Source organism: Apteryx rowi, unplaced genomic scaffold, assembly GCF_003343035.1.
Source record: "Apteryx rowi isolate R43461 unplaced genomic scaffold, aptRow1 scaffold_4, whole genome shotgun sequence".
NCBI lineage: Eukaryota > Metazoa > Chordata > Aves > Apterygiformes > Apterygidae > Apteryx > Apteryx rowi.
In genome coordinates, this window is record NW_020450529.1 from 5,179,379 (window position 1) to 5,197,024 (window position 17,646).

At 36.9% G+C, this 17,646-nt stretch overlaps 1 protein-coding gene across 3 annotated transcripts in view; it reads right to left on the reverse strand.

The window, feature by feature from the left end:
- Window positions 1-5,353: 5,353 nt before the first annotated feature.
- PPP4R2 (protein phosphatase 4 regulatory subunit 2) overlaps window positions 5,354-17,646 on the reverse strand; it is a 33,179-nt gene continuing 20,886 nt past the window's right edge. Inside the window, exons 3-8 of one of the 3 annotated variants that reach the window (XM_026074884.1) lie at window positions 13,528-13,621; window positions 12,048-12,085; window positions 10,049-10,123; window positions 9,495-9,647; window positions 8,668-8,936; window positions 5,354-7,708 (exon numbers count right to left, since the gene is read on the reverse strand). In XM_026074884.1, coding sequence (XP_025930669.1) covers window positions 7,395-7,708; window positions 8,668-8,936; window positions 9,495-9,647; window positions 10,049-10,123; window positions 12,048-12,085; window positions 13,528-13,621 — 943 coding nt within the window. In that variant the 3' untranslated portion in view covers window positions 5,354-7,394. The remainder of the gene's footprint in view (window positions 7,709-8,667; window positions 8,937-9,494; window positions 9,648-10,048; window positions 10,124-12,047; window positions 12,086-13,527; window positions 13,622-17,646) is intronic. The other 2 variants (XM_026074885.1, XM_026074886.1) reach the window with 2 other exon arrangements.

The window sequence follows — 17,646 nt, forward strand, 5'->3', positions numbered from 1 at the left end:
GCGCCGCCGCGCGCCCCGCCGGCGGCTTTTGCCCCCGCCGGGACAAGCCGTTTTCGGCTGAAGCGAGCGCCGAGAAGCGCCTCCGCCTGCCGCGGACAGACCATGGATCCGCAGCGAGCGCAAACGCGACATCTGCCTGCAGGGGCGGACTGGGAGGAAGGACAACGGGCCTCAGATGCCGCCCCGCTTTACCTTGGTGAGAACGGTTTCGCCACTGCCCCTGTTTATTTAACAAAATTAAGGTAGAATTGGTCTCCACATCGCCCCTGCGAAACATAAACCGCTCTAGCAAGGAGAGCTCATTAGAAAGGCTTCTGGAAAGACAAGGCCTCCTCCCGGCGGGCGCCTGYGAGGTCGCTGGGCTCTGTACGGCAGGTCACGGCCCGGCGCGCTCCTCGGAGCAACAGCCGGCCGCAGAGCGCAGACCTCCGACCTGCCCGTTCACCGTCCTCTTCCCTGCGCTGTTACGAGGCTGCCCATGACTTCCCCAAGGTGACGGCGGTTATGCTTGCTGCCTTTTCGAATCAACACAGGGAGCCTTAAAGCTTCAGCCCTCCTCTACAAGAAAGCCTCTGCAAGCAGGCCTGCCATCACCTTTTCTTCGCAAGCTTGAGACTCGCTTTACTGTCGTCTCCAACCTACTCTAGAGCCCCCCAGGCCTCTCCTTGCCCGCGAGGAGCCCCGACGCAATACCACCCCAGCAGCAGCACTGAGATCTCAAGTGCCGGCTTGCGCTCCTCGCTGCGCTCCCCGCCCTTCAGGATGGCCCAGGCAGCTCTGCCCACCCCTGTGCGGAGCCCAGCTAAGCCGCGCTGTCCCAGTTGCCCACAGAACAGGGTCACCTCCCAGAAACGCTCGCCCCTGGCCTGTCCCAACCAACTGCATTAAATTAACAAGCCGTATCAAACTTACTGTCTGCACACAGGCTTTTACTGAAGTAGTTATAGGTAAAACAAACAATGGATATAGTTATTTTGGCTCTCTTCTCTAGGCTGACAAGCACTAAAACAACCATAGAGTAAGTTCCTCAAGTTCCACGTGAATATGTCCATTATAAAGTCCAGATGCTGCTTAACTGCATTTTCAAGCCCTGAATGCATTTTCATTGCCAGAAGTAAAACCTCAAGCTAGAATGTTCTTGTCTAGGGTTTCCCTCCATAAGCTTGAATATTTTTCTCAAGTTATAATCCTAGATTTGGCAACAATGTCATCCATTTGAAAAGTGCCATCAAACAGCCAGGTAAAGATGACAAGAGATACTGAGGTTGCCCTCAGCATGCATTCATGACAGTCCACCAACCCAGCACCTGAACAGGGAAAGCAAGAGCTCCCTGAAGCCCAGGAAGAGACTCAATCCCACCAGTCCAGCTGTCTTGACCTCACAGTCTTATGTAGCTGGATTTTCTCACTTGCCCACAAAATGCAACACTCTGCCATAGTAATTAAAAAAAGAGATACTACACTAGACAACTAAAAGCCTTTTTGTGGAAAACTGATCAGTAAGAACTACCTTCTCTCTGTAAGCATGGTTACACTCATCGCAAGCATGCTGTAACTCCAGTTAATCCCAAAGGTAATGCAATGCAGCCTGCTTTCCTGCTCTTTAGGAAAGGAAAATCTTTTAAAATCGTGGCACAGAATCTGGCTGCCACACCTTCTTTTGACATGACACTTTAACAGATAACATATACTGCTCTTAGTAATATAAGGGTTTGATTGTGTTCCTGTTTACAATAGCAGGAACATGGTATAATTGCAGAACAGTATAGCTTGTTTTGCTTCAAAATACTTCTTGAGCAGACTTTGAAAGGCATGCTCAGCATCACAGCAGAGACATACTCCAGCATATACAGCATTTTAGTGCTTTGGGTTTTTTACATTTTTTATAAAGCTGTAAAACAGCCCAGAGTACTTGGAGAGAGAAGAAATCATTCTGGAACAGGTCTAAAGAGTGAGTATTTATGCTTATTTCATATGACATGTCCACGCATTGGCAATAAGCCACACCACCACACAGGTGGAAATGAAAGTTTAAGGACATACTATGAATTTTCACAATTGCGGAAGACACACATGCCAAATAACATTAGGCTGAGCCACTGTTAAATTTGCAATGTTCAGTGGCCCTCAATATTTCTCATATCTTAACTTGCAATGATGTGATCCAGCAATTATAAATTGGACAACAGAATAGAATAGACAGGGGAAATGCCAGTCGTGAGTAGTTTCTGCCATTGCTCACTCTGTGTATTGTCTGTAATCTAGTATACAATTAAGCATCTAAATAGTTATGGCAAGAGATAGATGTTGTTAATACATAAACCAAATGTTTTCTCAGACTAGACTGTTTCTCCCCACCCACCCTCTTCAATAAAAATGACATGTTTTCATACATTTTTAATAACCTTTGTTTAAAATCAGGAATTAATGTCTCTTTCCTCAAAAAGCAAGCCTCTCTTTTACTAAAGAACCTGGGTTTAGAAGAGTGTCTGTTAGACTAATCCTGCTGCTTTGGTCCAACTCACTTAAGTCAGCTATTGTGTCTCTGTGAGTACAGGCAAGGGATCCCATAGTCCAAACTCTTCTTCACCTCCCCTCAGATCCCCTCCACACACTCCAGCTGCTTGTTACCCCGCTGTGGCTGTTACTCCCGCTGGTAACAAAAGCGGCTGGAACACCCAGTGCGCAGGGGTCAGAGGCAGGCAGGAGCCTGTGGGTGAATCCTGGCTACCACTGATCAGCCCACAGAATTTCCAAAGGAAAGGAAGTTCACGAACTTTATAGTTACTGGCTGCAATGAAAATGGGTGGAGAAGAGCAGCTTTTCCAAGAATTGAACATGAAGACAGATCAACTTATAATTGAAATAATGGAACAGCTGCTTACAGTGCACCTTGCAAACTAGTTGATGGTAATAGGACAAAACCTGGAATTACTTCAGGTGCCCGGTTCATTAAAAGATCATTCAGAACCAAAACATGATTGCCACTTGCATGCACAGAAACCAGAACATCATCTTTCATCTAGAAAACAAAGGATTACTTCTTAATCTAAAAACTGAAGTCTGCAGGAGATAAGTTGTTGGCATGAATATGTGTTTGTAGGAGTCCTGGAAACAAGGTGCCTGGTGTCCCAGAGCCTGTTCACAAACACAGAAGTGAATACAAAATATGCCATAAACCTGTTACAATTACCAGTCTGTAGGAGAGGCCCAGTAGCAGAATGAGCCACTGTCTAGAAGTATAGAGAACACACAAATGCATGCAGTACATGATATAGTCTATATATGCAGACAAATTTCAGAGCTAACCTCTTTCAATTAAACCGCAGTTACCAAGAGAATATTTATATCCATAATGAAGTTGCTACATGAAAGTCATTGAGGCAAATGAGGGCAAGGAGCACTGATAAAGGGGGGGGAAAAAAAGCATTTTATTGGTTACTCTGCAAAGTGTGGGTCTTTCATTGATAATGTCAGTGATTTAACTAGCATGCCTTCAGTAAATATTACCTCTTCCATGCTTGTCTGACTGAAAATCATTGAGCACAAGACACATCTTGAGATACAAATAGTCTTTAAACCCTTCCTAGCAGTGCACTATGTGAATAAAAAATGCCAATGGATTTCAGAAGGCTGTTTTAGTACAGTTGTAGTCAATAGAAATATTCATTTTAGAAAAAAGTTATTCTAGATTTTATTAATCACTGGGTTGCTGCTTAATAATTATTAAAACAGAAATTTCATATAAATAAAATCTGATCAGGCTTCAGCTCTGATCCCTACCCCCCCCCCCAGTAGAATTAAAGCTGCTAAAAACAGAAGCCTCATTCTTTTGTATGAGACCCAGAATAATCTTGTTGGAGTCACGATGAAGCCTTTCCGTAAACTGTTTGAATAAAAAACAAAAACCCAAAAGAACTCTTGCTGATTAAAACAGAACAAGAAGTATTTTTCAGCTAGTTCCTGCATCACCTGTGCTAGGCATAAGCTGAAATGCAATTCCAATTCAGTTTTCCAATTAGGAATATTCCCTGCTGCAATGTTTCAAAAGACAGAGAGTTAGTGCTGCAGTTGGAGGAGTCCTAGCCTTGGAAACCTTTACTACAAAAATTTTTGATTAAAAAGAAAAAAATCCAACTTTGTCCAGGCTCAACAATACAAAAAGTAGTAATAATCCCTGCCCCAAAACTTTATGCAATCTCAGACAGCTGTAGCTAAATGCAGAGGTTGTTATGTAAGGATATGGGGGGGTTGCTATTCTGAACTCAATTTGTGAAACAAAAAAAAGATGTCTTTCATAGAGTAAAACCATTCCATACAGGRACCGGTGGACTGTAGGATCGTAGCTCGGCAGTATTAACGAGACAGCCAAGAGCAAAACCAACGACCAAGACCAGCAAGCATGCAGCAGAAATTGCTGCATGCAAACTAACTGAGAGATTCCAGAAACTTCTACTCCATTTCCTCAACCAACTCAAAAGACTCTACCGTTAACTTCAGTGTACTGTACTAGYATGGACAACACCAGTAATGTACTGATATTTACAATACCAAATACATGCTACAGTAGAAAGCTATCCATATTGCAAACAGTCACGGAGTTTTAGAAATCAAGGCGGATGGAGAACCTCAGATACTTTAAGGAAATTAACTTTCTCTAAGATAGCAGTTTGCTGGTTCTTTTAAATATCAAGAGCAGAATTAAGGTTTCACCTTTACCTTGTGTTCTGAAACATAACCCCAGCATCACATTCTATACAGAAAAACTATTGTATGGGACTAGAATGTATATGGCAAATACGCAAACAAAATAAAGCCCCTGTTGCATAGTTTTGGGGGTTTTAATCACACATACACGTAGTCACAYGCTTCCTATGGGAACGCAAACAGAATGACTTTTTACCCATGACCAATTCTGTCTAAATGGCTGGACATGGAAACACATTCTGTGGTGTATGTAGTTATGGTACTTAAAGCATCTATATTTTGAAAATACTAAGCTATAAAAATAGATTGAACATTACACCTCCACACAAATTGAAAAGGAGCTGCTTGTCTACTGATGGTGCACAATACCTATGACAAAATATGGCTGCTTTGAAATGCAGTAATTGTTTTTAAATCGTTAAAAAAAAAAAGGAAGCTTATCTGATTTAGTAAATGCAGTCTTTAAATGCAGGCACGTATTATGTAGCAAGATGCTTACTGTGACATTAAAGCATGATTTSAATTTTTATTAGCTATTGCAAAAAAATAGTATTTGCAGATATACAAATGGATCCATACCTCAAAGTTCTTATGCAAATCTTTACAATAGTGGCACTAGGGCTGCTAAAACAAACATATCGAAAGGTCACAGGTGCTTAAAGAACAAGTTTATTGACAATATCTTCACAAATAAACATTCTAAAGAAAATCTCAGAAAACTCTAAACTTAGAAATTTTAAAATTTTGTTCTCATTGGCAAAATATTCCCAAAAAACAAAAATGCAAGATGTCACTACATTTTAAACTTTCCTAATTCCAACATTTTGGTTCAGTCCTTTGAATTTTATAATATACATCCAACCCTTCAGCACAATTAAAAAAAAAAAGAAGTCAATAAAGTATGATTTTCCTTTTGTAAGGGAATCTCAATCAATAGAATTTTTTTTTTGGCAAGCATCTCCCTGAAGCCACTGTCTGCTTAAATTTCATGGGTAAAGTCAGCAACACGTTACTTTATAAATATTCAAACTGAGCCAAATTATTCTGGTGTTACTCAAAACCTGGATTTCCCCCTGAAAATATAAAGCATACCATGTAGTACAAGAAACTATCAGCATGCATTTTAGAGGTCATTTTTGTACTTCAGGTATGTGAACTTAAAACCAAAGAGGGACAATTCTGATAAAAATGTACTCAGATATTTCATAACATTAATATTTATTGCTTTATATGAATACTGTATTGAAAGCCCAAGCATTCAGTTTACACACAGAAATTATACAATTATATACTGTTTCACAATGGCAGTGAGCACTCATTACAATCTACAAAAATCTACTTTACAGAAATTTAAAAATTCTAAATATCAAAAAGGTACAGTTGAAGAAACAGGTATAAATTTGGCAGCCAGTAATTGTGACTGGGAGGTTGCAGCTTGCATGTCTTTAAATATGGGAACTGGAAAATATTGAGAGTTTAAAGCAGTAGTTGTGCTTTGAGCTGGTTTGAAAAAAAATGTAACACTGGCTGTCAAAGTAGCATGTTCAAAAATATTTAGTTCACTTCCAAAATGTTATACAAATCATGGTGATTTCTATGCACCCCTAACCTTTTAGTCACCTAACTCAGGTACATAACTAAGGTCATATATTAATTCTTCCAATATAGTGGTGTGATCATACCGATGCCATCTGCATACTTTAGAATAGTTTTGAGACTTCTCTATAATATTCACAATGCTCCAAGAAGCACTCAAAAAGGCAAGTACCTGTTCAGTTCTTCCAAGATATTTTCTTACCATATTTTCAAACATTTCTTCTACAAAAGTTTAAGCTAATGTTTTGATTACAACGTTCTCAACATAAAGCACATTTTCTCATAAATAAATGAAATCCTTTCACTCAGGCACCTCAGAAGTATACAAAAATGTTGTAATTTGAACAGTTTTCTTGGAATGTGTTTACTCTGGTGTTTGCAACAATGTTAGTATTTCCAGGGTTTCATATGGGCCAGATTTTGTTTGTTTTTCAGAGGCAAAACAAAGTGCCTTGAGAGGTGAATTCAGTCTTTTCCTATAGAAAAAGTATTTGCTGTATTTATCTTTTATAGAAACAAAAATATAACATTTCCCCCTTAGAACAGTGAGGGTACACATACGTGTGCGTGCGTGCATATATGTGTGTGTGAGAAATGTAACACATTTTAAACACACAACATAAGGTTTCATAGTGTGTATTCAAATAAAAATCTGGAAACCAGCATGAAACCCCATAATTCACATGTCGAATGTTGAAACTGTAACCAAAATATGAAATAACTGCTATAGCTGTCAGAAAAAGACGAGACAAAAAGCTTTCTTGCTTACATACAACTAGGTGTGGTAATCTCCAAAAAAGTTGTCAAAATTATAATTACCTTCCAGTTTAAAAACTTTTATTCTAAATAAAAAAAACTATACACAAACCACTGATTTGACCAAACGAAAGTTCAGCGGTAAGCAGGACCTGAAGGAGCTGGTATTCACAGTTCTTATCATGTACAACTCTTTCAAGGTTCAATTCATGGAGAAGTTTATTTTACAACCTGCTTCTTTTTGTAAAACTAAAGGTCCACTTTATTACATAAAATTATTTATACAGTGTAAAACCGGAGCCTTATGGAAAATACTGCATCTAAATGTACTTAAATTAGTCTTGCTCCATAGGTTCATCTGCAACTTCTGTGGCTTCATCACTGTTTTCCATAGGGGTCTCTGATGAAGTTTCTGGAGTTTCACTAGCATAGGACCCTAACTCTTCCGTTTCACTGCAGTCAGCTCCACTACTGACAGATCCACTATTTTCACTGTCATCTGAATGTAAATCCTTCTCTGCTCGAGACTGATCAGATTCCTCCATTTGATTGTTCTCCTCAGACGTCTCTTCATTCACAGTTGAGGATTCAGTGTCTTTTTCTTGATCTTTTCTGTCTGGACCAACATTTCTGGGAGACATGAAGGACTCTGGAAACAGTGAAAGTAAAGTATTATTAAGGCTTTTTTAAACAAGTTTTAATTCTGCTATTTTCCATTCCCAGCTACGCTGGGTAAAACTTCTACAGTACAGGCAAGGATAGGAAAATTGACGATCCCTTTGTTTATGAAAAACAATTTTAAGTATTAGTCAACCTCATCATTACCTATCCTAATATACCATAAAATAAAGTAAAATTTTTGATTAAGTATATAGCTTGATTTAACTAAGCTTCTGGGGATAAAGACAATATAAAACCAAAACTCTTTATAACTTCCCCACATTTCCTTATTTGTCCTCAGAAGTAGAGTCTTTTGGAAATCTTGAAAACAGTTGTTTTGAGTATACAAAGTCATCATTTACACATTTTACAAATATATATGAGCCGCCCCCCCCCCCCCAAATAAAGATTAAAAAGAAACTTGGGAGAATATGTGGAAAAAAAAATACATCAGTCTCTGAACTACATTATCTTTTTTGAATTAGATATGGTGCCTGCCTTAGATKGAAGTAAATTTCACTCTTCTAATAGGATCTGAGAGATTGTTGCTCAGCCTCCTAGTGGAAGAACAGAACTTTATACCCACGTTTCAATAATTTAGGAAAAATACAGATAGTGAAATGTATATATGACCCAACCTCCTCCTTGAGAAGAGATGAGAATATATGAAGATGCTCTAAAGCAGAGATTTCCAAATTCTTGATATATCATTACCACATTCATGTAATGCACTGCCTTCAATTTTAAGTAGGGGGTTTTTTTGTTTGTTTTTTAATAGATATGTGGGACAGATTAAAAAGAACAAATAACAGAACTGGTGAATGGATCAGGATTTAGCAGTTCACCCTCATGCACAGCAGGAGACATTCAGCAATCTGGCCTCCAGCAAAGAAAATCCCCATTTTTAGGAAAATGCACAGAGCAGACATAATGAAAAATCTGAAATACCTTCCTCCTCTTCCTCTGTACAGTGCTGTCTGGCACAAGCAGCATCTTTTTCCTTATCCTGAGATGTAGAGGATGTTTCTGTCTCTTCCCCCATGCCTAAAGAAACTTCACTGGAGGCAGTTTGGTTAGGTGCATCTCTGGCTTCCCCTTCTTTGTCAAATTTAAGTCTTTTTACCTCATGTCCTTCTGCTTCTACAGGATCATCTTCAGAGTGCTTATTCTTTACCGGGCTGCTTTGAGCACCTTCCGATTCAGATGCTGGTGATTCACTACAAACAACAAAAGCAGTTAGGATTTTTATTGAATAAAAATATTCCATATTTATTGTACTTTTTTTGTTTGTTTTTAAGGTAGCTATTTCAAATTAAACGCTCTATGAGAGACAACAGTAAAACTCAATTCAATCACTACATAAAAACCTAAAACACACCACCACTCCTTCATCTGGTTGTCTATGAAAATGCGGAGTGATCAGTCTACTCTTGTGGGTCTAAATTACAGACAAACATTTATGATTTATGAAATGTCACATCTGGTTTTAGTTTAACATCCTGGCACAAATACGCTAATTGTAGGTTTCTGAACTCTATTGATCACTCTTCATTTTTACTATATATCCCATACACTTACGAGGTGGGTTACTGCAACTGTACGAACTTGAGCTGGCAGTTATCTAGACAGCATGAACAGTAATAATACATGTCTAATCCTCCTGCAGATATTCTTCTGTTAAGGCTTAATTACACATACTTTAGAAGCCCATTCCCTTTTAAAATATTTTAGTAAGTGAAAAAAGGTAAGAATAATAAAAACTCAAAATGCATTACTCCTCAAACCTGTGTTTTTTTTCTTCTGTTTGTTGCAAGTTTGATTCTTTATGTTCCACACTCTCTGGCAAACCGTTTGTTGTCATAGGAGTTGACAAAGAAACCTTCGGTCGATTTACTGGTCTGGGAGTTCCAGGGCCATTTATATTAGATCTTTAAAAAAATTAACCCATTCTTTTAGTACTTTGTTCCTAATAGACAGTAAGTACCTATATCCTAGTTTTAAAAGATCATGAAAATAATAATTTACTTTAGCATTTTACATTGAATAAAATTCCTTACCTCCAAATTGCATGTTATCATAAAAACTTTAAAAAGAAAYAACCAAATAACTTAAAATACTAATGTTACAAAAAGATCAAGGTTACAAAAATCAAATGGGGTATATCCTCACCCCTCCTCTTCCCTACCTCCCCCGATATTCTGTGTTAGGCCACATTTTTAAGGCTACCTATTTGAGATCAGAATAGGTGAAGAAAAGGGATCTGAGCCAGCTATATCCAAAACTACCTTGCTTTTATCCAAAAAAAGTTAACTCATGAAGCTAAACTTACCTCTCAGAGTAACCTGGTGAATTTCCTGGGAACATAACACCATTCATCCGATTTAAACTATTGGAATTATTTTTCCTAAAAAGAAATTAAAATACAACTGTTAGAATGTAATGAATAAAAGAAGTTAAATTACTTTCTTAAACTTGTTGGCATAGAAAAACATCGTATTTTCCAAATAGTGAAAAATAGAATTAAGCTATCATAGGCAGGGTTTGAGAGTGGCAGTATCTTGTTAGATATTATTCCAGTTAATATATGGGGGGAGGGGGGCTTTCTGAAGCATAAGCTTTTTTTCTTCATGTTCTGCAAAAGAAACTCAGGATACATTTCTTTTGCATCAAACTGGCTTAAAGACTGTCTAATGAAGTGCTCTGTTACCAGCATTACTTCTATTAACATCTGTGTATTTTTTAAATAAAAAGCAGTGATCTTCAAGTGTACAACTCACATGCTTAAAAACGAGCGTACATTCAAGCGTTTGCTAGACGGGGACTTAGATTTGTTCTAAGGAAAGAACACATGCTATTCAGCCTTCTGGAAAGAATACCTATCAGTATTAATCCATTATTTTATGGCAAGATGGAAGAATTAAAACTGTATCAGAAAAAGTGCCCATTTTCAAATTTAGCTACATTCTTCATATTATCATTTCGACAAAGAATTTCTGATCCAGAGAGAGTTCTTTCTGCACATTGAGGGAGACAGACAGACCGATGCAATGCCTTGAAACTTGTTCCTCAAGAGCTAAGGGTCTACCCTAACCTTCTAAAATAACAAATCAAATCTCTTCCCCCCCCCTTTCAGATACTTGCATATATTAAGATGATGTTTTTCTCACCCCCCCCCTCAGTCAGTTCTCCAGGGGTTTTCTACATAAATATTACGCTGGGAAATGGGCTAGGATATAAATTTACGGCACAACTGATACTGAAGGGTATCCATCCTGTGGACTCAGTGGTCTAGCTTAACTGCTACTATGGCAGAAAAAACCCTGAAGTCAGCACCTCAACTAGACAGTGTTAGTAACTGCTTTGCGCTAGTTAAATCCGTATGCCTGATGGCCTAAGCAATAGGTATATTTATGCTGGTATGACTTCTGCACAGATAAAAATACCTGAACTACCTTAAATCAGGCTTGCTGCTATTACCCCCTGAACTAAGCCACAGTAGCAAAGGTAGGAAGCACGCTGAGCAGTCAAGCGGATACCCGTCAGAGAAATCTGCACAGATTGTTATTCAAAACAGTTAGCTTTAATCGAATTGGACACTATGCAGCATGATGAGCAGATGTGATTACAGCCTAACCTGTTTATTATATGGAGCTGCATAACACATCAAGGCGGCACTGATTAAGCTACTTTATACAGGGGAAACCCAGGAAATATATACTGGGAGATGTGGAAACTTATTTGAAATAGCCCAGTGATAAATAGATAGAAGAATGCAATCCTTAAGTTGTCATTTCATGTTTCTAATTTCAAAGTGCTAAAAGAGGAAAAAAAAAATTTAATAAGCCAACGTAACCAAACGTGCCTCCTTCTCCAGCCTGGTCAGCAATCGCACTGAATGTCAAATTAAAGAGTCGGGGTTTTTTGTTTTTTGTTTTTTTTTAATAGGAGATTTAATTTCTTCAACAGGGAACCACTGCTGAAAACTCTCATATGGATGTGAAAATTATGCCATTTTAACATTATCAATTTAAAAAAAAAAGTCACTTGTATTTTCTCCATCACCTAGCTGTGGTATAAACCAGTGGCTAAATTTGGGGATAATAATGAACTGTGCCATATATATGAATTCCAAAGCTGCTTGTTCCTTTCAAATTACTACATGTAACACTACTTGCAGGCCACTGTCACTACTGTTGATTTAACTAATGATACTGAAAACTGCACTGTGCATGTCTTATTTTTGGATACAACTACCTCCAGCAAGAGTAATATTAGACATACATACTAATATAAACTTAAAATTTCAAAAAACTGAAGATTATACTTACTCTGAAGATGGATATACACAGCTGACAACCATGACATTCTGTAACACACAAACAACACATTACAAGTTCAGATACAGAAACTTCTGCTCCTAACAAACACCCCCAAATTTAAAGGGTTACAAGACTTTAGTCATATCTGTTAAAGTGTCTCTGAAGAAAAGGTAGCTGAAAGCTATCAACAGATAGGGAATATATATAAAGTTTCTTGGCTTCCTCTTTACAAGGTTGGGCCATAAATACACTAAAAGCCAATATTTCCATAAGTGGTTTAGTATCAAAACTAGACAAGCACATTAGATCTCAGGCCCAAGTGTTTGTAATTTCTCATTAAAGAATCTTAGGAAAGCAAAGAAAAACACTGTGAAATGCTGAAAAACTGAAATGCTGAAGACGTTCTAAAATGCTGAAGAAATGCTCTATTTGTATGTATGGGTCCTGGATTCAAAAAACAGGTGAGCACTGTTAAGTATTTTTGGCACAGCCGTATTTCAACTGTATAAATGATTCTGACTCTGCATAAACAAAGGGCAGAAATAATAATGAATTTGAGATGTTTTGCATAGCCACCTCTCCCTCTTGAATGACACTACAAACAATATCAATTTTAACATCTAGAAACTGAGCTTAAAAATTAGGTCTGTAAGTTTCTCTCTCCATATTAATGCTTACACAAATTATACCAAGGACCTTATTTTGCAGGCCCAGCTAAATCAATTCAGACTAACTTTAATGAGGGCTCTCAAAACATGAGATGGGATCCCACAAATCTCATTTTGGCTTTATGAAGACGCTGTCTCACCACTTGTTGCTGACCACCTCCCTTCCCGTCTTAATTTGCAACAGTACATCTGATTGTGGGGCCACACTATAAATTGGATCAGTGAAAACAATTCTGGTCAAAAGCAAACTCTTCTTTAATTGCATAGACCAAGTAGGGACCTTTTAACCTAATTCTGCCACCAGGAAAACCTTACGTGGAACTACATCCTGAAAGTCTGATATTGACTCTTGAAAGACACTACATTCTGAATATATACTATAAAATACCATTAAATGAGATCTGTATGCTTTTATGAAGATATATTCCTCTACTAAAGAGGATCTAAATACTGAAACAGAAGGCATTGGTGGTGGGGGGGAAATCTCTTCCCTCACCTTCTGGACCCGATTATTTGACTCTGATTATTTGATCATTTCTGGTGAGGACTCAAGATTAAGAATGACATTATACCCTCCAGAAACTTCAGTTTTGAGTACTGCACAATAATTAAGAACCACAATAGCCTTAGCTCTAAAACTCATTTTCATGTCTTAAGTTATTTTCAAACTGCTTTTTGTAAAGATACAAAACAAACTCATACAAATAGAATAGCTATTAGAGCCATAATGAAATAAACAGATCTTTGGGAGTAATTCATAAGTTATTTAAATGTTATTTGTGATTCTATTTAGCTGTGTTCTCTCTCAGAAAAATACATACCTTTTCCACACCTCTTAGAAATTTGTCTGTTCCTGTGTAATTCCTCCTAGGATCTGTCAGCAACTCACAGAGTCGCTGAATAGTGAAGGGGATGCTGCAATGAAATAGATTTATAACAATTTAATTTGATTTTAATGAGTAAGACTGCTAGGAAGCAATAACATTGTTGCCTTCCCCCATTACTGAGAGGATAGAAAGAAAAGAGTATTTAAATTTGTTAGCATTAGTAATATAGGGTAGTAACTTAGAGCTGTATTTCCCTCATTCCATACATTGAGATGACCAGGGATTGTCTTTTGTGCAATAGATCATCCACCACAGAACTCAAAATAGAATCCTAAACGCATCATCCCACAAGTCAAATAAGTCATTAAAGCAATGAAAAGGAAAGTGGATATTTAAATTCAGAAATCGGATCATCAACAGTAAAATAGTTTAAGACTGTATTTATTAGATAATTCAAATATATAGAACAGCGGTGATAAGTGATTCAAAATAAATTTAAGACACACACTACATCTAAAAAAATTTTCAGTTTGTAGTTTATTTCATGTTTTACAAAATACAATTACAGAAAAAGCATTATATGTTGGAATTAGCAGAACCATTAAAGTTCAACTGTTACAGATACTATATTTTGTCATAATTAGACAGTATACTTATCCATGAAGGAACACCTTAGCAAAAATAATAATTAGAGTAAGATATATAAATCCACAAACATCCACAGAGCCACAAACATCATGTTCACACATTCTATTTTCTATCTGGCAATTCTGCACTCAACTTCGTATCTATTTAAATGAGTGAGAAACTGAAATTTCACACAAGCAATACTTTACATACATTTACCAGAGTTACCTGAGATGGTATACACTTTCACTGCAAATTCATATACAATGTCAAAATTCAACAAATTTGTGACTTTTGACAGAATAATGAAATGATACTTTTAAAGTTATTTTAATAAAATAATGAACATTTACAAATTTTTTTACAGTTGACTATTTGAGGTTGAAACCATTAACATTGCAAAAATAGATCTAAAAAGAGTATCTGATACAATATGAAACTTAAGAATCAGTTCTGGAGTGGGAATAAAACCAATACACCAAATGCAGAACAACACAGACATACATATACACGTATATACATAACCCAAGTCCTAAACTGTAAATCTTTTATAAATCAACTTTTATTACTTTATAAGGAACTCAGCTAAGTACACAGTATATTAAGCCTATATTGTTAGCTAAAAAGCCACATTTTTAAAGATATGCAGATCTACCACTGGTTCAGTGAAAGCATGTCAGCATAGCTAAGATTAATCATACTACATGAGAGTTCACTGTAACTAAATGTGAGCAGTAAGCAGAAATAAGAAGTGATCAAGTATCAACAATTCAATTACATTTTTCAGATTTGTCTGTATATTATGTTACTGTGGAAGTTATAATCCTTAACTTGAAAACAGTGAGGAGGTATGCTGCAATACAACCATCTAAGAGAGATCCTTAAACCTAGTTCCAACACAGCTGCCTGAAAAAACAGCTGGTATATTGTGTTCACCCTGTTAGTTAGTTCATGCCTTCCATCGCCATTCACCCTGAACCACAAGATAGCAACTTATCTTTACTTGACTTCTAAGAATAGAAAGATGGTCCAGTTAATCTCCATCAGTCAGCTGTGGAGAGTTAGAATACAGCTGATGAAGTATTAAATATATTAAATACTTGAAAAAGTAATGCTACATGAGGACAACAGTATTTCTAAAATATTCGTTATGACATGCTCATGCTTAAAGGAACCATAACCAAAAGGCAGAAACTGCTAAATATTCTGGTGCACAAGCAAAAAGTTTTACTTCTGTTTTCCAAAGAAGTATCCCTCTCCACAGCCCCTCCCCAACCCAAAGTCTGATATGAATGAACCAGAACGAACCAGGAACAAATGTTCCTTTTAATTCAGTTTATTACAAGAAGTGGTCTCAGTGTTTATTTTACTAGAGCTTCCTTAATATCAATCAAGTATTGCTGCTGTTTTTTGAACTTTTGGTAAAACAATTATCTTTGCAGTACCCAAATTCTTCATGATGGTCAGCCTTTATGCAGTGCCTTCTTTTCCCCAAATCCCCAACTATACAAGATGCAGCCACACACAAGAATTTACTTGATCTCTTAACTCTTCCACACAGTTACAGCACAAGTTGTGTCTGTTGTTTCTCACTGATGGGCATTTTGCTTTTGGGTTGAGAAATCCCTAATTAAAGAGTCTTCGTAAAGTTACAATAGACTAAACTGTCCATTCAAAATCAAATTATTTCATGGAAACAAAAATATACAGAATTTTAAATTAATTTTCATCATCCAAATGTAAGAAACATTCTGGAAAATCATTGCCTTGATGATTTGCAGCTGTATCTAACCTGTTTTACTCTCAGCTATAAAAAAATTTAGACAAACGCTAAAACCAGTTTACTTCCCTTCAAAGGGTTCTTTATTAAACTGAACTTTGTTTACTGAGCAGTAGATGGCACCAAGTGTCACATCATCACCTCCTTTGCATGGAATTTGTTCAACATTTGTAAATGTTTTTTAGTTAGCAAAATCCAACAGGTAACTTTACCTCTAGTTAATCATGAACTCTTTTGTACAAAACCATAATTTTAAAATAGTTTAACAATGTGATTTTAAATAAAAGTAAAACTGAAATTGGTGTAAATCTATGCATGGACACCAATTCAAAAGTTTGTTTGTGTAGTATTAGAACTGAACTTTTGAAATTTTTACAAATGTATTTATTCAGTTCAGTGAATGAACTGCATGCCTAGACCTAACCTGCTTTCTTAAAATGACCAGTTAAAATTCCATAATGAAAACACTCATAACTACACGTCCTAGCGCTACTGTTCAGAATAAATTACAAACCAAAAGTTTATCATATGGACAAGATTCAAGAGATATGCGGGGAAAAAATTAGATATAGTCATATTAAATTATAGCAAAGAAAGAGAGATGTATCACTATAAACTTCAAATCTTTCTAAACCCAGTGGTTGCAACTTAAATACCAAGTTCTGTTCAAAATGGCACATCTGAATGTGCCATTAATTTTGAACGTGATACCAACAAAATACAGAAAACAAAGCAAACTAGCTACACTGCAAAGCATGTAACCAAAAATCTGGATTATGGTTACAAATATGGCTATTTCCTTTATACTGTGAAAAAATCCTGTCATCTAAGATACCTAATAACTTACCTTGGAACTTTCTGCTTCACTAGCAAAGGCTAAGAAAATGGCAAATCTTTCAAGAACTTCCTACTCCAAAGCAATTCTAAAATATAGCATGAGAATCTGCCTCTGCAACCATATTATACAATAATGTCAAGTAAGATACAGTAAGTTTAAAATAACCAGTTTGATTTTTCTTTTAAAAAGTTCATCTAGAATGATCTAAAACAGGAGTGATCCTTAATTTTTTACCTCTGTGGCACTTTTTTTTTTTTTTTTTAACAGATGTACTGAAAAACTAAGCTGATTTTAACGAAAGCTTTCCCTCACTTTTTTAAACAAACACCAGCAAAAACATCAGGTCACATTAAGTAGCTTAATTCTCCACTATATTACCCTGAAATGACATTCACAACTCAAAATGATAAAAAGCCTGTATATCCAATCACAAAAACTGAAACTTGGTTTTGTTACATTTTAGGACACAACTTAAAATGACTGAGCTTTCGCAATCAGATCCTCACTGTAAGAGTTGTAGGATTTGCTAAACGAACTATTCTGCAATCGTAGATTCTGAAAGATGCTAATTTATTATTTTCCTAAAGGTAACTAATGTAGGCAGTTACTTCCTCAAAGACTGGCTGGTTCACTTAGAAGTATGAGGAAGCCGAGGCTTTCTTTGGCTTTACAGCAATAGATCAAAACGGCACAACCACAGAGCAAGCTCCAGACTTGGTCCCCGAGAGGTTTGTTTAGTCGCTTGGGAACAACAGGAGATAACAGCAGCCCATTCATTAACTGCCTCCACGTGAGAAGTTTAACAAATGTTGGGCACAGCTAAGCATTAACAAAAAAAAAAAAAAAGGGGGGGGGGAGATGACTCAGG